The sequence below is a fragment of the Alligator mississippiensis genome, chromosome 9 (genome assembly GCF_030867095.1).
Source record: "Alligator mississippiensis isolate rAllMis1 chromosome 9, rAllMis1, whole genome shotgun sequence".
NCBI classification, from domain to species: Eukaryota; Metazoa; Chordata; order Crocodylia; family Alligatoridae; genus Alligator; species Alligator mississippiensis.
Window position 1 is genome coordinate 70,597,814 of NC_081832.1, and position 21,075 is coordinate 70,618,888.

The 21,075-nt window shown below is 39.2% G+C and overlaps 1 protein-coding gene across 3 annotated transcripts in view; it reads left to right on the forward strand.

Annotated features, from left to right (window-relative positions):
* PCBD2 (pterin-4 alpha-carbinolamine dehydratase 2) overlaps nucleotides 1–20,992 on the forward strand; it is a 30,225-nt gene extending 9,233 nt beyond the window's left edge. For all 3 annotated transcript variants that reach the window (XM_014597546.3, XM_059712871.1, XM_019478480.2), the window contains 2 exons: nucleotides 17,209–17,289; nucleotides 19,135–20,992. In XM_014597546.3, coding sequence (XP_014453032.2) covers nucleotides 17,209–17,289; nucleotides 19,135–19,230 — 177 coding nt within the window. In that variant the 3' untranslated portion in view covers nucleotides 19,231–20,992. The remainder of the gene's footprint in view (nucleotides 1–17,208; nucleotides 17,290–19,134) is intronic.
* The last annotated feature ends 83 nt before the right edge of the window (nucleotides 20,993–21,075 follow it).

Genomic DNA, 21,075 nt, shown 5'->3' on the forward strand with positions numbered 1-21,075 from the left:
GGCCACTCTGGTGTCAGGTTTAATGCTTATAGCTACTTTTTTTTATTCTCATTTTTAAAATGTCTTTCTATTTTAATTTCCAGATGATGGTGTTCCTTAAACTTGATAGGACAGTTTTTAATCCAGTATATTGTTTCTGCAGAGGTGAAGTATATGCTTCTGCTCATAAGAAGACATTGACAGTAGATTTATGTGCTTTACAAGAGGCTTTTTTTTAATAATCATGTCTTAAATACAGAGCACTCTATTAAAAAAAAAAATTAAGTCTGATGGAAGAAGACATGCCTAACAGCACTTTGGGGCTCATGGATAGCAAGAAATTAGCAAATGTGTTTTGCTGATAGTGCAAAATCTTGTCTTTTTGAGCAGTTGTTTAAAGGAGACTTGCAGAGCTTCTGAAGAGTTATTTCATAGGAAATTAAATCATTCAAGTTCTTACACTACAGTTTTCTACTTGCCAACTCTCCTTCTCCAGACCTGTAATAACATGACAGAAATCTCAGAGAGTGTCTACTGGAGCAGACTGTTTTTTCGGTTACATATGTCCCATATGAATTTCCAGTTACTTTGCTTTAGCTATGGTACAACATATTCACTTTAGTCTTTTATAACTGATTGTCCCTGTTATAAGTGGAGTATCAGTGGCTTATATATCAAAACTAACTTACTAGGATTTGTGGTGAATGGTCTTTATTTGTTTTAATCTTCTTACTTGGTGACAATCCCTTGGCATGAATCCTTTTTTTTAGGTGCGTTCACCTTGATTAATGACCATGAAGAACTTCACAAACTTTTCAAATCCCTTGAAACTGGGATAGGTGGGACACACTCTTTGTGAATTAGTGCTGTTTTGGTTGTTGCAGTCACTTCAGCTTAGTTTAACTCATTGCATAGCAGGACCAAATGCTCCTGAACTTAATTCGTGTCAATGCTTCCTTCCCCCCCACAATTTCTCGGCACATCATTTTGTCTTCTGTATTGATCAAAGGTTGGGAAATTTGTTTTTATGTTCATTGCCAGAGTCTTTCATAGCTGTTTTACGTACTTAATCTTTTGGCTGTTTGGTTGAAATACGTCCACGCCTTTTATGTATTGAAAACATAATATCCTTTAACTTACAATCTGTAGGGTTAAAATGAATTTTACGTAAAATATTCAGTTGCGGACCACATCTCCAGCTTTTTATATGCCACAATGGTCTTGTTTTTTTCCCCCTCCATTGTCTGATAGTGAGGTCATTTTCAGTCCTCTGAGAAACTTTATTCCCAGCCAGATGCGGCCCATATATTAAAAGTAGCACCTGTGGCTAATATCACAGCAGCTTACCATAAATTTACATGGTAACTAGGATTATATCTGTCAAGACTGTTAAAAAATGTCTAGATTTAATTTGATTTCCAGTATTGAAGGAGCTCTCCAACATTTTGCTTCATAACTATATTTTAAAAGTTAAAATCACTCCATTGTTAAGTTTTATAGCACTCCCAGTGCCCATTAAGTTGATTTGTTAAATGGAGGTCAGAGTAAAGCAACTTGGCTACATTAGGATCGGAAACCAACCCATTTGTGACAAATTTAGTCCTCGCGTGTGAATCTTCTCAAAGCCTCAGCACTGATTGGTTTCAGGTGTAGCTCATGTCAGTTGTGTTTAACCTCAAAGAATGAGCAATGTGAGTCCATTATTGTCAGTTTTGCTAATCAGAAGACAAACCAATTTTCATTTATTTGGCGGGTTAGCTATTTTAATGCATAACTCTTGACTGCTTGCCTCTCTGTTGGACTTTTGCTTTCGATTGCCTCTTGAAAGAGAAGAATGGGTTTTATATCCACCTAGGTAGGTGCTGTTTTTCATATAGTCTTTCCCAAACCGCTTCATTTCCCATTATCCTTTTGAGTCCTCTCCCATATGCTATGATTTGTGCACCTGCAAAGTTATGAAAGTATTTCTTTTGGTAGTTACGTTGTTCACTAACTTCCCTGCATTTATGAATACAATAGCTGATTTACTATAAATCAGAATTATTTATGAGCAGGTTTACAGAGTTGAGAAAAATCTTTGTATTTGAAAATAAAGCGTGGATATTAAATTGCGGGTCTATCTGCCTGTTGACATTTTTCTTTATTAGAAACTGATAGTAACATTTTCAGGACTTGCGGAGATTAATTCACAGGCCAAAATTGTTTGAGTGAACTGATTCAACGGTTTCAAAACTTAGCATAGTAAAAATATATTATTCCTGTATGATCACACCTTCCTTAAGTTTATGCTCCTGATTGACTTAGTAAATAACACTCTTGCCTCTGAGTCAGGAGGTCGTAGGGTCAAGTTCCAGCTGTGGGACCTGGACACATTCCATCTACCCACATCCTACTATGGCATTAGGTCTGGAAAGCTGGAGCGCCGAACTTTTGGATGAAAATTAAATGGTGGTTCTCAGGAGATTATTCATCTGAAAGTTTAAGATTTGCCTCCCTGACTTTTAAAAACGGAAGAGATGACAATAGTGTCCTGGTCAGAATATTCTGTTTCCAATAACACTGCCATTCAACTGGCAGTAGTAGTATCCTTCTGATGAGAAATATTGCAAAGTTGTACAGGGGCTGTTGTGCTGGCAGCTTTCCATCGGTTTTCTGCCAGACAAAATTTAACCCTTTCGTGTTGGTCGGTGACAAGTACTTTTATTTATTATTTACCGGTGGCCGATGCAATCGGTTCCTGTGTAACACACACAGTGAAGACCATCTCTTCCAAAATGTTTTCAGTTTAACTTTTTAAACTTCTTTCTCCTTCCTTTTAAATAATCATATATGAACAACTTCCTGTCTTTCCTTTACTCTTCAACCTCCTGGAATTCCATCCCCAAAACTCAAGCCCTTGTAACAGACAGAAAACCACAACTGGGTTTTGGCCAGGCAGATGGTGGGTTGTGATTGCTGCTACCAAACAGCTAAGAACTATGTCTTCCAACCCAACTCATTTATTTGTCTCATCCACTTGAAACGTCTTATATTTTAGATTGCTGGCACTCTGTACAGCATCCAGCACTGGTTTGTCAACTTTGGGTCCTCCTGCAATAATAGTAATAGTGCAATATAAACACATGTTAAAAATGATGCTACAGCAGTTATATTAAAATGAAGCATATACATTGAAGATTCGGGACAGACTTCTGCATTTCACTTTCCTTGGGTAGGAATGTTACATGCTGGTAAATTCTGCTTATTAATTTAAAATAATATAGGCTTTTCTTTTTTAAAAAGTATGTTTTGTAAGTGTTGGGAAAGGCTTGCCTGACCACCACACTTGGCAGGTAAAGTGTAGGAGGTAAAAGTTTTGATTTTTCAGTTACTCTAAGCACAAGTTCATCTCAGTTTGGTTTTGCTTAAGATTCAGTGGTGATTTAGAGCTTAGATTATGACAGATATAGGAGTTCTTTGCTGCTTCCTTTTCTTCTCTTCCAGGGTCAGAGGATTATTACATAAATAACAAAAGAATAGTGTGACATTTCTGTGCATGCTACAGCAGAGTTAAACCTGTGTTATCCAGAGTAAAGAGACCAAGAAACTGTCTGAGTGACTGTTTGTCTGTTTTCCAGTTGCACAAATACATGTCTTGGATGGTTAGTGTAGAGCTATTATCACTTACGTAAACATTATTATATGAGCATCTATCTAGGACTGTGTTAATCTATTAATCTCGAAGGATTGTCTCCAGTGGTTTAATTTGAAGTAGTAAAATAGGCCTGTAAGGATGCTTTTAATTCCTCACAGGGGTTTATTAGATTTAAAAAAAAAAAAGTGGAAGTGCCCCATGTCTTGAAACTGTATATATTCTGTACATGCATTTTAATGATGTGTCACTGCATATGATATAAAGGTGTTTTATAAGGGAAATGGTTACAGAGGCAAGACTACCATTTAATCCTATCATTAGTTTCCAGATATCTTCATGCTGTTCATAATTTTAACTAATATTTAGCACCCTCCTGTGTTTGTTAAACCAGTATTGACAAATACTGGGACAGTGTTTCATTCAGTTGGACTGTTTCAATGCGGGAGGTTTATTCAGCCCATGCCCTTTATCTTTATTCAGAATCATTTTTAAACTTCCTTGAATTACTAGGTAGCATTATAGGAGTAGGAAGATACTAATTTCATTGCAGATAGGCAGTTTTCTCTAGCTTGATTGCATTTAATCTCTTGCATGCCCTTGCTTTTGGAATGGTGAACGTGATCAAATTTTTAAAAACTGTAAATAGCATTTTACACTTGTAGCTTCCTCCCTGCCCCCAGAGCATAAGGAAAAGCCATGTTAAGGGATATTATACTCTGCAATTGTAATTAAACATGGATTCTGGCTAGTAAAAAGTACAAAATTTAAAAAAAAATTACAATGCACCTATTTAAAAATTAACCATTACTTGCCAAAAGCACATCAAACCCACTTAGCGGACATCCGTTAATCCAGCGGTTAGCTGTTTCAGGCTTTAATGCACACTGTTTTACACGTTAACGGTTTTGAAGTTCCAGGCCAAGGCTGACCTTTCACATCTGCTCCTTTCACAGTAGGAATCTCCACTTACTGCTTCCTGTCAGAATGGATTAGAGTGACAAAGTGCAGGGCTTGCGCTGGCTGCAGTTTCGTTTTTGATCAGAATTATTTCTTTCACAAACAATCACATTTGCTAAAATGTTACATCTGCTCTGAAAAACCACTGGCAGACCCACAGTTTATCAGTGTGATGTGAGTATAATTTTTCATTCGTCTTTCATAAAGCTGTAAACCAGCTTTAAATGTGTTTGGGGGACTTTCACTCCCCCCTCCTCTCCATTTGCCATTTTCTTCTTTTAATTTTGTTGGGTTCAGATGCAAACTTGCTTATGTCTCGTAATAACATGAAACTGACTGTGAAGCCTTTGAGGGATTTGCATGAAATTTGCTTTGGGGAAGGGCGGACTGGTCAGTTAGGAACATTGTTCTAATTTTTGGCCCTGTCCTCTGAGGTGCTGAGTACCCTCAACTTAACATTAACTTCAGCAAGAGTTGAAGGCATTTTGCCCCTTGCACTTATTTATTTATTTTATGCTTCATGCAGAAGTGTTCTTGTCCTTGGATTTGGAGGGGTGTGATTGAATCTTGACTGGTAGTAGTTTAAAAAAATAGTTTTTATTTTATCAGGATGTAGAGGAATTCCTGTCACCTGGTGGAAGTGGACAGTTGGAGGTAGCAGGCAAAAACATTACTTGCTTTACAAGCCTACATTGTTAGTTATGCAGACTTCTTTTAAGTATCCACTCTAATAAAAATAATAGCCATATATAAAAGTTAATCTTTGGTACAAAGGATTGTATTTTATCTCATGTATTTTGTACATGTGGATTTTTTTAATACACAGTTTGAGATCCACTGCAAAATGAAAATCAGTATTCACTGTTTGTGCACAGCACCCATTTCAGGCATGAATCTGTTTGTAAAATGGTGTATTTGTGTGAGAAGACAGGCGAAAAAGATACTTGCAAAAAAAAAAAAAAGAGGAAAAATATATATATTCTCCTGATGAACAATGTATATATTTCAAATGGGCTGACTATCCCCCAGAATATTATATGTTACATCTGCTCTTTGGCACTTAGTCATAGACCTTGAGCACACCAAGAGCTTTTTGAGGCAGCTTAAAATGTTAAGTATAGGTCATGTACCATTATCCCAAGCATTACTTAATAAAATTAATCTATTTTTCTTTTTAATAATGTGCTTAACGTAGCACTCTTGCTGCTCATTTCTCTGTTGCTAGCCTCATTTGAGCAATTACTCTAAATATGAAGATTAGCAAATAAATTACCTGGAATTATATTTAATACTGATTGCATAATTTGCTGCATAAAGCAAATTGGAACTTGCTTTTAAGAGATGTGGACTGCCTAAACATTACAGGGGTTTTTTAAAAGTCTTTTTCTTTCTCTGCTTCCTCCATGCTTTCTAGGAAGATGGGCCTTGTCTCCCTATTCTGCTTTGAAAGGATTCAGTGGAACCTTCAAATAAGAAATCTATTATAGTAAATGCTTTATCTTGAAACTTTCTATTTTTATCCTTGGATACAGGTCATGGACATTAATAACTCTGGCTCAGACCAAACTGACCTTAAAATGATGATGGTCCTCTGTAACATTTTTTCTTAAATGGTATTAATATTTCAGAAACAATAATTCTATATAAATCTGCTCAGGTCTCAGTATGAAAGTGTGTACAGATTAACCACACTTGGTGGGGAAAAAAGTTCTCCCTAACTGGATCTGCAGTTCTTGTTCCTCTCCCCTGACCATTTTATAATTTCTAACCCTTTCCTCTGTGACATATTTGAATGATGGATTATGAGTTGTGTCTTGTTAGTTTGCTCGCTCTTGTTTTAAAAGCAATCAAAGAAAAAAGTGATGGTAAGAAGATCCCTGATGATGATGATGGTGATAAATGTCTACTGCTGCTGCTTTTGATCTATCATAAGGTGATGGTTTTCTTTTTACCCTTTGATATCTTGTTAGGATCATAGATGGCAGAGACTTAAAAGATCATCAAAGGCAAGGTATAATTTCTTCTTTAGGAAAGAATATTTTGGATATTAAACTGGTATCACATGTAATCTTGCCAAAAGAAGAGTTTTGTATTGGTGTTGCTTATGTCATCAATTAATTATATGGCAGGTTCAGTTCATTTTCATAGTTAAAGAATGAAATCCACTCTGTGCTCTGCAAATGAAAAAAAAAATTTAGAAAGAAGCAGAATTTTATTTTTTGCCCCTAAGTTGGTTTTGGGGGTGGGGGTGGGCATTTGTCAGAGATGGCATAAGATAACTAATGCATTTCTCAGGGTTTTCGCTGTTTAATTTAGGGGCCAGTTTAGAAAAGATGCCTATTCAGAAAACACCGTTTAAGTTCTATTAAAGATTTTGAGTGTATGCCTGGAGTTAAGCATTTGCTTAAGTGCTTTTCTGAACTGGTTCATTACGGAGTACTTAATGTAGCCCTGTGCTAGGATATAGCTATACGTGCTCAAGGGCATTTAACATCCAGAACACTATACAGTACAAAGCATCAAGGTGAGTACAGTAAGTTAATGGAGGATTCAGGTGTATAAAACTGAAAAAAGTTGGAACAGGGCCAAAATGCATTTTATGACTAGTTTTATTTTCTATAGTTTTTTGTTTGAGAGTTTATTACCCTATGTCCAGTGTTTTGATTTGCTGGACTCTGCATTTATTTTAACAAGTCAAATTATCATTGTCCTTTCAGTTGCACAGCAAAGAGAGTTTATTATTTTAAGTGACTGATTGCTTTAACAGGTGCTCAGTTAATGAGGGCTTCATTGTATTATTTAATGTTTTTTGGTTGGGTGCAAAAAGCCTATTTACAAAAAAAAGTTCCATTTCTTTAAATGGGTATTTTATCTGGCCTAAACTTTCTGTGTGAAGCCCTTGTTTTTTCATTTTTGAGCACAAAGTGCATTAAAAAATATGCTTAGGAGGTAGAAGGGGAAAGTCCATTTCCTGTCGTAGCTGGGACAATTTCCTCTATGTCTCTGTTCAGATATGGAACCTCTTCATTCTTTTTTCCATTTTTTTCTTTATGGCGTGCATGTTATAAAAATATTAGTAACAGAAAAATGCAGCTTCGTACAAATATTGTACAAATCTTTGAAGGCTTCAAATACTTTAAAGTTTGACTAACCCTCATTTTGAAAAAAAATTGCATAGAAATGGTACTGTTCTGTTGTGCATTTAGACCGTTGGGCAAGGGTTGCTTTCTAAATATTAGTACCTATATCTATGTGAAATTATCAATTGCAGATAATACTTGTGGGAATACTTTCTAAGCTCGCATACGTTTACCATTCTGAAGTTTGTTACTAAGACTGCTTGCATGGGATTCAGTAATCAATCTCTTAGTATAATACTGTTCAATCAGAACTTTCTCTTTTTCTTCAATTAACTCTTTGCTTTAGACAAAGTGATTCTTCTAATTCAATGTGCTGTATTACTGAGCCCTAGGTTACAGCGCAAAGCTGAATGTTCCTTTTTTAGGAGTTTTTTTGTAGGGCCATTAGTAAAAGCAGCAAAGTGAAGATGGCTACACGCAGCATTTTTGTCAATTCTTAAGATTTGTCTGGGGAGATTAGAGCAGACTACAAAGCATATGGCACAATTGCAGGGATGACATTGTAGAGCAGCGTCATTTTGTTTTGTGGGGTTGTGTTGTGATTTTTGTGATTCCACTCTGTTTCAGGGATCTTACATATTTTTCAGTAGTCTTCATGGTAAAAGTAAGTAGTCTAGTCTGCCTGTGTAAGCAAACCAATATGCTCTCTAGAAAAGTGTATTGGAGCAGTTAGTTGGCAGGGACAAAAGCTTGTAAAGCAAAGCACTTCCTAGCGGAGCATGAAGAACTTTAAAATGTCTTGGCAACAGCAGAAAGTAGTTTTCCTTGTTTTTTTCTTTCCTTTCTTTTTTTTTTCATGTCAGTCTAAAACAATGGTTTGGTCTTCTCGTTTCTATCCAGGTATATAAAAAAGATGGGACAGGTGTTTTGTTTGGATGCAATACCCTTTTGTTGAATGATGTGGATGTTACCTGCTGCCTGCATGTGACTTTTAGTTGTATTCTCACTGCAGTAAAAAACAAATGGGAAGAGGATCCTCGAGTAACATTGTGGTTTGGAAGGTGACAAAGGATGGTACAACTGATGTCCTGCATCCCACCGCATGACCATGTGCAGCATCAGTTCCAAGGAAAAATATATGTTTGTAGGGCCAAATCCAGAAGTCTGAGAAAGTGTAAGTGGGCAGCAAGTCCAGATGTGAGGTCAGCGATAGTGCAAATTGCCCATGTTTGAATTTCTGGAAGGGTGCAAAAGAGGAATATAATTTATAACTGAGGAAATAGTAGGAGGGAGGTGCAAGTAGCAAAACAACTAAGAGAAGAGTCTCCTCCTTCTTGCATCCTGTCACCATGTTCAAATATGGGTCCAGAAATGGGCACGTACTATTATTGCTTGCTTAGCAAAGTCCTTGTTGGTGCATGGTTCCTTTAAGGTGGGCAGGCAGTAGGTATTCTGTAGTCTGAAAGTTTCCTTCATATTCACACATGGTGTTCACATTGATAGAGCATCCCTACAGTTGCACATTAATTTTAGTCTTACTGACCACTGTTCAGCATCTGTTCAAATTTCTCTATGTTGGCCAGTCAATCTGCATGCCTGCAGGTAGATATTTTGCTGTTTTGCTGTGCATCCTAATTCCCTCCTGCATCATCTCTAGTTGCGATTGCCACATTTTTATACGTGTAGCTGTCAGTGTTTCAGTCGGTGGCTGTGCTATAGAAAGCTTTTCCGTGACTTTAATCTTCTAGAAGCTGCAGCGTGGCCATGCAGTGGGTGCCTCTTGTCTCTGATCTGCAGGGTACGTTCTATTTTGCTTGCTACTGCTCTCCTGATATATATGTGTTGGTGCAGTTCTGGGAAGTAGAAGAGGGAAGAGTGAAATGCAGCTTTATCTGTGCACCTTTGTTAGCTGTTTTTTCTACAACATCCCTTTACTGCTCGTGATGACTTCCTTGGCACAACTGTTCGTGATTTCAGGTTTCACTGGATGCCAAATGGAGCAAACTCTATTTGCACCTGTTTTCTGGCAACTTACCCCACAGTTTAGATTTGTGCTAAACTTGGCAGGCAATGCCTTTGATTCTAACATATCTCAGAAAATTGCATTTTCAGTAACTTTAGAAATACATAGCTTCTAACACTCACCTGGTTCATACTGGACTTCATGAATCCAATCTTTCTTCACTTTATTTTTTTTTTCCCAAGGTCAGAATTCTTTAAATTGCCTTCAGTCTGCTGCAACTCCTGACATTAGACTGGTACCTGTGTGTGAAAACTTCCCAGTGTAAGAAAGGCCATACCTCTAAGCTGCAATTCTGTTTGCCTGCATTTATTCTTCGTGTTCTTAAAATTGGTAAATCATATGACAATAAACAGAAATACCCTCGGTGAAGAGGGAAGGGGAAACTGTTGTTTATCTGGTCAGGTGGTTTAGATTAGCGGTGATGCTGGTCTGTATTATGTTACTTTAAATCATAGTGTCCCAACAGGACATAAATTATGAAGATTGTTACAGTATGTTTCATCCAATGTAAGATCAACAAATTGGAATAATTTTTTATAGGAAAATCACAGTGCGTTGGCAAGGTTATTGTTGAAGAATTTAATTTAACTTGAGCTTTGCTCACACTATTTCTTAATACATAAAAACTATTTGCATAATGTATGAAGTATAAACATTTTGAGACTCAAAGGCAAGAATGCCTTTTCCAAGATTACATAGAGTGGCAAACGACTTAGAATAGATCAGTGTTTGTGCTTTTGCTGTCAAAATGTTTGATATAGAACTGGCTAGCTAGTTTCTTCACTGACATAATTGTAAACAAGTGTTGCAAGACAGAGACAGCCTCTTGTGGAATAAAGCATAGAGGTTTTCACATGCTCTGGAAGCTCTAACATACAACGTGGAGTGGCGCATTTACTGCTGTAATGTGAATTAATGAGTAACTTTCAGACCAAACAAGAGACTTCAAATTATGTGCAAGTGGGATGAGAAGATCAGGGTGGAAAAATCTTAGCAGCTAGTTCATATTTGCTTTGTAATGGAATATTCTGAATTTGGATGAACATAAGACAAGCAATTGCGGTTAAGGTTGTATTCGTGTTTCTTTAGATAGTCTAATAAAAACAAACATTGCCTCTTAGTGTTGATTTTATGGAATACCCCATCAGTTTCCTTTCTCAGGACTTTTTTGGAGTTATGAACATCATTTTCCAAAGCACTGAGCAAAGCTTGGCAGATGGCGAGTTGAGGATGGTTAGCATTTTGCTGATTCAAGCCCTAAGTATCAAGGTTGTAGAAACAGTCTGCAGTTGTTAGGAGCTGCAGAGGTTCTGGCCTCTGTGATCCCATTGATTAGTCACTTCCAGGGATTATTATTGTTCCCAGGTCTGGGCCAGAATATGGAAGCAGGCAGAGGCTCCAGCTTCTGTAGCTTGGTCTTCATGGACCACTTGCAGTGAGTGAGTGCGTTCGCTCCACATACAGTGCTCCTTCTGTATCTGCTGTTGCCAGTCTGACAGTATTCTCCTTATCTTCATATAGGTCAAGTCATCAGCAACTGCATTTCCATCTAGAATGCCCCAAGGCAGATGAGATTTCCTGCGTAGCGTAGCCTTACAAAGCCAGGAGAGAGTGAGTTTGCTGCTTGAGGTATTTCACTTCATGAGCAGGCTTCCAGGAAGGAGTCAACTCAGTGGCTAGCTGCACGGTGGCCTGCCTTGGTCATCTTTCCAGAGAGCTTTCCCACCGTTCTTGGAAAGATTGTAAAAAGCAAAACAGGAAACTATTTTTCATGGCTAATATATAAACTCAAATAAATGTCAGGAAAGGAGACTGAAAACTGCTCTCTAGTGCCACATCTGTCTAATATACATGGGAGACTGATAATGTAGTAATGGGTGCAAGAGAGACTCTGAAGAGAGAGGAGTAGAGTTGATAATGAATACCTCACAGAGAATCTTTTCTTTACCATTATGAACATTGGTTGAGTTCTTAGATTTTTTTTTTTTAATTAACTTAGCTTTTAGGGTTAAATGCGATGAAGTTCTGCAGCTTGGAACTAAGGTCTGATGATATGGAATTGGCTTTATAATTGTAGTAACATAAGAGTTCAAACTGCGTGAAAGATAAAGGGGAAAAATGCAACGTACAGTAAGTACATCATGATGCTATTTTATTGTTGGATGTGAATGCGAATGTGCTAAGCCCTATATATCCTAAAGCGTAACTTCAGGTATTGGCTACTGAAGTGCCTCCCACCAGTAATGGTACGCAGTGTTTTTCATTGCGTAGTAATGCTACAAAGACAGGTAGCCTCTATACTGCATAAGGTCAAAGTTAATACTGTCTCTAGTATTATAATGACAGATTGGAAACAAAATCCTTAATATACTTGTGATTAGCATATGTTTTCATTGGATAAATGTCTGAAGGATTTAAAACGCTCTGGAGTTCATAACCTGTGCATTTTAAAACAAATAAATAAAATGCTTGTTAAGTTTCTGGGCCTTGGGGCCATTTTTCTTGAGGATCCCTATCTTTGGAGTAAAGTACTGTCAGATGCTTTGTTCTTGAGATATATTATGATCATCCATCACTGGGGACTCACCCTGCAGTGATATATTAGTGCAACACTTGAACCTGCACTGCTTTGATGTATTACTCATCAAGATGATGTTGGCAAGCGTTGCACAAAGGGAGCATGTTTAAAAAGTATTAAGATGAATTGATTCGTTGCTTAAGATGTGTGAAAGGAAGAATAATAGCAGATTAGCTGAGGGCCTCTGCAAGCCTCCTCAAGCTGTTAAGTGTTGTATGGTGCAAAGAGATGGATGGAATTTCATCTTTCCATACCTTTTTGAAAGCTAAGCACATCGGCCTGTTTTTACCATTCTCAAGAAACACAAATTGCATCGAGTTGTGTTTAGTGATGGCAAGTTGTGCTGCTTTAAAAGCGCAGCCTCTGAGCACTAGCTGAGCTAGGTATGCCAGGTGAGCTTTCATAAGTCCCCCCTCACCCTTATTTCCCCCTTTTTTACCTTTCAGTATAACTACATCTTCTAGGAGTAGCTTTACAGAAGAATTCTTTTCCCCATGACAGACATGACAAAGCTGGCAGCACCAAGGAAATGAATCTTTACTTTAGAAATTGCAGCTGAGCTATAACTGCAGCATCAGTAGGTTTAGTTCTTTCTTTTCGGACTCTTAAAAGATAGAAATGGAAAAGGTCTTTCCGGCCATCCAGCCCAGCTCCTTGCTCAGGCAGGACTGTTCTGTCCAGTCTGTTTCCTTGTGGTGTTTCCACCATGTTTTAGGTAATAGGGTTTCCATTGGCTCACTGGGGGGTTTTTTCCGATGACTTAAGAATGTGATTAAATATTTCAAGGAGTTTATTTCTAAATTTTTGTTTTAGTCAAAAAGATTGAAATAGAATTTATTTTACTACAGAGAATTAGTTTTTAATCTAAAATACATTCAGAGTTTCCAGTAGAAAAGGAGCAGACTGTTTTGGAGTCTTTAATATATTTCTCTTCAAAACATCCCATGTGAGGGAGTGAAGTGTTGCTTATCTACCTTGCCTTTAAAATAGCAGTATATGGTTTCTAAAATGCCTAGAGTGTTTTATTTTTCTTTTGCAAATTAAGAACTGAAAGTGCTCTCTTTTGTGGCTAAAGCTGTTACAAACAATACTATTAAGGTCAAGGCCATGTTCAAACTTACTGGCATAAGAAAAACACGTGTGCCCTGCACTGGGGAATGTTTGGCTGTCAGATAAACTATATCCACCAATACCCAGTGACAGTGCTATCATGTGACATATGCTTGACAATGATCTTGCACTGCAGACCGTTTAATAATTTTCATTATTTTTAATTAAGGTTGAAGAAGTGCAGACTCCAACTCCAATTAAGGTTGGTTGTGTTGCCGGAATGTGGTAATTACTTTAATTGATCACAAGATAGTTTCCTTGATCACCAATTAGATTAAATTACTGATCATGTTTCAAGACGTGAAGAAATGTCCAAACTGATTATGTAATAGTGTTTTCATATCTAATCAAACCTAAATATCTTTTCCTTCTAGAGCCACTTGTGTTTTCTAAGAGTAAGGTTATGGTTCTACAAATATAAAGGTGATTCATAAACAATACAGTTTTAATTCTTTTAATTAACATTGGAAGTATTTAGGGTCTTAATGGAGATTGTGCTGTTGAAATTATTCAGCAGAGATACTGTTCAATTTCTTAGTGGGCAATGTGTTCTTTTTGTTTGTAAGTAAAGTAGGCTACAATTAAAATGCAACTTTTGGCAAAGAAAAATTGCTTGGCGCAAAGCAGGGTTTACATGTCCTCACGTAAATATGCGTAAGTGTATATATTCACAAAGCAGTGCATCTGGGATCCTTTTAGCTGTTAGACCTCTGTATGGTCAGCCAGAAAGCTCTTATTCCCATTTCCAGGCTTGAGCTCATAAGAATGGGCAACGGGACATTTTCCACGGAGGACACTTTGCTTTGGAACCATTCCTCATTATACTTCAAGAAATCCCAAATCTAACTATTTTCAGGCTAACACTCAACCAAAAGGTAACACCCTCTTTTAGGCGTCAGGCAGGCTTGATGCTAACTGTGTGGTGGGAGGGTAGGTCTGGCAAGCTACTTAATTGATGGGGATTTGTCATCAGTAAGTGAGAGAGAGTGAGCCTAACGAATGGTTTGATTTAACGGTTCTGAAGTTTGGTTATTGGGTTTTTTGTTTTTTCCTACTTGAGTCTGGAGTGAATGGGGCTGGACCTGCAACAAAATAAACATTCGGACCAGAATATAAACTGTATGCATGTACCGACTATCCATACTGGTAGTGCATATTTAGGATTGGTTGGATTTTTCCCTCCAGTTTCCCCTGCCCTGTATGTTGATCCTTTCTGGACTGAAACACTAGGTTTTTAAGTTACCCTTTTTCGGCAATTCTTTAACTTGGCATGTTCATGTAAGTAAGATTGATGTTACGGTGATGGGCACTCCAAAACAACTTTAAATAAAACATATACCTTAGAACTATTAATAAATGTGTATATTCCAAGGTACCCTTAATATCTGGTGTGCAGCTTACTGCTTTATGTTTTGAAGCATTTTACTGCAGTGTTTGAAATTTTTTAAACATAATTCTTCACTCCAAGTGAAATTATCTAGAGCTTCAAGGGAAGTTAGAGTTCCCGATTTTTGGAAATGCTCTTGGGTCAAAGAAAAAAGCTTTTTAATTGCTGACAGTTTGGTGATTTCCAAATGACAAACCTCGTTAGAATAATTTGCTCTGATTATAATGTTTGCATTCATCTGACTGGCAAAGTGACTTACAAAGTCATACTTCATCCAGGCACTGATCCTTTTGCTTAAAAGGTTTGTAATTTGTGAGAGGAAAAAAGGCTGAAACTATTATCAACCATTATATGTTATTTATTGACCACATGTTTGTTTGAAATGGCTGTTGCTTGATGGAAGGTGGATCATATACAGCCTCTTTTATAAATTAGCACTAAAAACTACCTAAGCAGGTAGGTTTCATGTTGAGATACTAACTTTAGGCAAGTATTTTAATACAAACCAGATTATATATGGGAAGAGGAGTCTTGTTCTACAGTGTTTATTTCAGTCCTGATCCTTCCTGCATGGACCCTTATGTTTACCAACCCCGTTGACTTCCCCAGGGCTTTGTGCAGGTCTGTATTGGCCCATTGTATGATTGCGCTCTCAATGTACATGGACACCCTAGGTTTCTTTATATAATGTGACTATTTGCTGCACATTTTTGCCAAAGACCTCTTACAGTTTTTCCTTTAACCTATGTCCTGAAGGAGTGTGCAGTGCAGAGCGTTAGAGTGGGGAAATGGGAGATGTATTATTTTCTCATTTAAATCCAACACTTATGAAGAGTAGAAGCAACACCACCATCTCTTCACCCCAGCCCTCTCCCAAAAATAGGTTCACTTGGACATGATACTGGAAGTGGTCTATGTTCCTGGGAAACACCCTCGCTCAATTGATAGTAAAGCACAATGAATACTTTGCATCATTTGAAATGGCTGGTGGCAGGGAGGTCGGAGACCTGGTAGGGGTTAGGACTGTCTGGTGAATGCTTGAGATGTCTTTCGCATGCTAACGGTGAAATAATTGCTCATCAGCTGTGTCCAAGGATAAGTCATTTTAGGTGGGATAATTTGCCGGTATCCACCGAGGCACAGAGCTCTCGCAGCAGCAGGAAAGCCATCACAACCCCTTCAGGAAGGCAGTCAGGTTTGAAAAAGGGATTGCTAGCGGCCTCTTCCCACACTTTGCTGTTTTGGTGTTGTGAGCTCTAGACATTGGCAGCTATCTTTTCCCTGGTTATTGTAATTCCAGAACAACAAACAAGCTAATGCCTTCTGCTTTGGCCCTCCAGCTTGTGCCAACTCCCCCGTGATAGTGACATCTGAACACACACTGCCTGGGAATCCAGGTCCTGTTCAGGCCAGGCCGCCTTTCCCAGTTCTCACTATGCAAGGCTGTACAAGCTTGGTGCTGTGATATATTGGCTTGTGCTGTGGCATAATGCTGTATCTTTTGGCAGAAACCTGCAAGGGGGAAGGGGGGATACTTTTTCACGCAAACATGTAATTCATTACAAAAGCCATTACAAAAGATTTCACAACAGACTGTTGTGAAATCTGTGACTGGGAGGTTTTATGTTGTATCTCTCAAGTTGCCAGCTTGGTTTAAACCTGGTAGTTACCTTCCTTTTGAACTTTTTTTGCCCACTAATCTCTGCCCTTAATCTAAAACGTTGTGAGTGCTTCTTGTTCCATGGGGCTCCTGGCTCCCTCTTCAAGGGTTTCATTCCCTTTCTAAGATATAGTCTACTGGTCCCTTCTTCTCTCTTGCTAGTCCTGATTACAGGGGTTCCCATGCAGGAGCAGTAGATTAAAAGTGCATGGACTGCCACTGTTCAAGAAATGCCCTGGGTTGCAGAGATACCAGTACCCCCTGGGGAGTTGAGCAGTTGGGCAGGGTGGGATGGAAGGAGGAAGGGTAATATGATTTTTGCTAGATTAATTTTACAGCCTGTGCATCTGAATGTGATTCTTATTCAAGAGAATATTTTGTTTGTTCTTAAGATTTGCTTAGGTAATGCTGGTTAGAGGGAACCAACCTTGGAATAAGTGTCACAGTGTTGATAGGACTGTGACCCTTGGCAGGAGGAAGCTGTGGTGCTATGGGTGTGCGTTCCTGGAGCATGGACTGCAAAAGGAAACCAGGAGACATGTCTCTGCCATAGCAAGGAAGAGCTGAAGAGGGCAGTCCAGAGAAAGGAATTGCTTTGGCAGGGAAGCACCAAAAGATGACCCATTTCTTCAGCTCAAAGGGATGGAGATAAAGCACTGGGGGAGTAGTTTGTGCCCACCCTGGTCATTAAAATCCTTGGGGTGTTGGAACACATTTATTCAGACTCATGACAGTAACCTCAGCCCAATCTGAACACTGACAGATGAAGAATCACTCTCTTTTTGTTCTTTTTATCCTAGGCTTTTGGATTTATGACACGAGTTGCTCTGCAGGCAGAAAAGATGAATCATCATCCTGAATGGTTTAATGTGTACAGCAAGGTAGTACAGCGAATCATTTCAGTTACCTTTGTAAATTTACTAGACTAGTTCATCCTACAGAACAGCCCTTTCTGTCTTGCCATTTATGCTGTGCAGCTTCTGTACAGCAGAGGAGAATAGGTCCTGGAGACTGTAAAAAAATGCTTGCAGCAAAGACACAGCCCCAGGGAGGGGCAAAATAAATCAGCAGCTTGATTGTATTCTATAAGCACAGCCAGCCAGTGATAACTGCTGTTTCCATTATGATAATGGAATTAACATTAAACCTGTGGGCAGTGTGTCCAAACTCCATGTGCTTCCTACCTTTAAAGTTGTGGGTTCTATAGCATGAAGAGATTCTCTGTCAGTTAGAAGTGGGCAATGAGGGCTGGGACACCAGGGTTCCTCTCTCAGATCCTTTATTCCTGGCCATGTGGCTTGGAGAAGTCTCTGAATCTCTCTGATCAAGATGTTTAGAAGCAGGATCTTAAAGTTAGGCTGCAAATCCATGTTTTGGCCATTTAAATAAATGCTCTGACTTTCAAGACTACTGAACACTCTCTTGCTGGGTGCATGGGGCTTCGGAAAATCAGGCCATTTAGGTGTCTAAGTACAAGCCTGGCAACTTGCCTTGACACTTACGTTTTGAATACTGTGGTCCCTGTCATTCACCATGGCAACTGACAAAAATGGTTTTTAATGTATACCTAATTGACAGGGGCGTCATGAGACCAAATGTGAGGGAACACAGAGACCCTCAAAAAACACTGCATTAGAGGAAATGATCGCCTTTCCTTTATTTTCCAGTAACTGTGGTTAATTAAGCCCTTTTTTAATTTCCCTCATTGATAAATATGTTGTAAGCACACTTAAATAGAAAGAGGGAGGACTTCTATAACTATACATAGACAGCATTGCTTGTTTCCAGCTAGGACAGAGTACTGTAGTTGTGCTTTAAGGTGAGACTGACCAGCATTGGTGTGGTCTGATCTCAAAAAAAAAAAAAGGTAGAATTAAGTAAATTTCTAATGACTTCCAGCCCATTATGGGTTAATCTGTGCATCCCCCCACCCCCCAGGCTCCCATCTGGCCACCACTCCCCACAGTTCTCTTGCTGCTGTGACAGCCAGCAGTCTCCAGGCTTCCTCTCCTTTCTCCAGCTTTCGCTTTCTGCCCTGACCTCTGGCGGCTGCCTGGCACAACCTGCAGTGCTAGGGGAGCCTGTGGCCAGGGAGCTGGGGGGAGAGGAGGGAAGCTGCCTGCGTGGCAACCCATAGGGCTTGTGCAGGTGCGGCCCCTGCTGCATGGTATGTGGCCCCTGGCCACTTAGTGGTTGGACAGTCCTGTGTTAAGAGCTGATTGCACAAAGTGCTCACATCCTACTTGTGAAGACTTCCCAGGCTTCCAAGACTGCCAAGAGCTCACCAGTTGCTTCACCTTTAGGAGCATGCTTTTTAACATAACACTCAAGTCACTGAATTGACTGTTTTGCAACTTGGTTGTTGGCCCAAATTCTTTGTGAAACCAATACGTGGAATTTAAATGTGAAGAGTGAGTAATTTAATCAGACACTTCTCCTTGGATGAAACCCAAGAATGCAAAGCCTAAATTACTTCTCTACTCTGTGAAGGGGCTCTCTTTGGTTACTCTCCAGATTTGGCTAAGTCTGCTCACCTAGGATGTCTCAGTCCCTGGACAACCTGAGAGATTCGCAGTCTACTCGGAGGATTTTTTCTAGCCTAATTCATTACAGAGGCACCCCCACCCCTTGAGGCATAGACAGCATTTCCCACTGAATTCTGATCAGTCTGCAGAGAGGAGATTGGAATGTGAATAGTAATCCCTTTCCTTTCCTCTTTTTTACAGGTTCAGATAACTCTCATTTCCCATGACTGTGGGGGACTGACCAAAAGAGATGTGAAGCTGGCACAGTTCATTGACAAGGCGGCTGCTTCTGTGTAGTAACTGAATATGGAAAACCTTGTAAAAATGCTATTGCTTTGAAAACACTTGATAGCTAAACAATATTGCTTGGTCAGTGCGGTGATCTACATTCTCCACTGAGTCCGTCCCTTGTGCCTCTTGAGATCCAAATCCCCGTGTTGGTTACACGTCCCATGTAGCTGATAAACAGCCAGCTTTATTTTGAACAGCCCCTTCTTAGAAATTAAAAGAGTGTTTTAACATTAAACACCAAACCCAAGAATGCGAGTCACCATTATCCTACAAGACATGAAAGCCAGAAGGAAACTTGGAGCCTGGCCAGAATTATGAGTATTCCCCAAGTCCACAGTAATCTCACCTAGTAATGCAGCAGCTCTACCAGAGTGAGCCTGGGGTTGCTGCCAAGTGAATGGATCCTGTTCCTGGTGCCCAGCCAAGCAGGGCATTTGGGTGACTTATTTCCTCCCCTGTCCCTATACTTTTGCATGCAGAGAACCACAGCAGTGAGATGCTTTTGAGAACCGACCCCCTTCTTAGCTGTACACACGGGGCTTGATCCTGTGAATGGCTCGGTCACCTTGGCCCTGATCCAGCAAACTGTAAGCACATAAGTCACTTAACATATATGCTCTGGGAGCATCCCTGTACTTATGGTAAGTATGGGTTTCAGTGCGTTGCTGCACTGGAGGGTCAGGTGCTCAGCATTTTACAGGATTGTGCCCTTACCTTGTTATGACATTTTCATGTTTCATTAGAGCCTGCAGGAGTAGTGAGCGGCTTCTGTAACACCAGTCAGTCCTGTCAGCAGCAGAGGCCACATTAGATTCTTTTATGAAGCCGTATTAGTGTGCAAGTTCTGGTTACCCATTTTCTTACAGTCACAGTAATTTGTTTTTTCATCTAATTCCAAGGCCTCCATGACTTGCCAAGTGGGTAGAAAACCATTCCTTACAATGACCCCAGATTGTAAAGACTTGGTCTTTTTCTGTGATACTGGCTCAGTTTGGATTCCCATGGACAGCGGTGGGATTTCTGCCCAAGCAAATACTGCAGGGACAGGCCCCTTCTTTGTAGTCCTGTTAGTATGTATACCTAGTCTGTAGCATCAAACCTGTGAGATAATACCTAAAGAAAGATTGGCATCTTCCACCCCTGCATCTAGGCATTTATTATGATGACACCAGAGGCACAGTTTATAACTAGGAAACTAGATCTATGCTGAATGATTGCTAAAGCAATATTTGGTGTACTTGTTGGATTTTTGGTCTTTCTGATAATTTTGGAGGCACTGCCAGTAGCTAATACAGAAATATTCCAATCATTAAACTTTTAAGAAATGAATAATGCATCCTTAACTAATTGTGTCATACACTGATAGACAGCAGTAATTAATTTTTAATTTGTAGGATGTTAAGGCTAAGAGTTATTTTTAGTGACCATCCCTGGGATATAGGGTTAAAACTTAGAAGCAAGTCAATTCAAGTTTTATGTGCTCAAATACCAATCTCTCTACAAACGGTCTGACTTGGCCTGTAGGAAGCAAAGGATTTTTTGGACATGATTTTTAAATGATCATTGCAAAAAGAATTAATCAAGCCCCCTTTTCCCCCAAAGCCCCCAAACCCTAATTGGTGTATTGTGTCAACCATGGATAAATGAACAGTCAAGCCTAAAAGTTTGAGTCTCTCTAATGGGCTCTGAAAAGAGATGGGGGGAGGGGGCTGTTTAGAAAATGATCTATTATGCAAATGCTTTGAATAAAAACAAGACAATCAAAATACCTCTCTAATTTGTTTCTGCATAGTTGTGTATATACATGTATGTGACAAAATTCTTTGGCTTTGGCCTAAATTGTATTTAGGG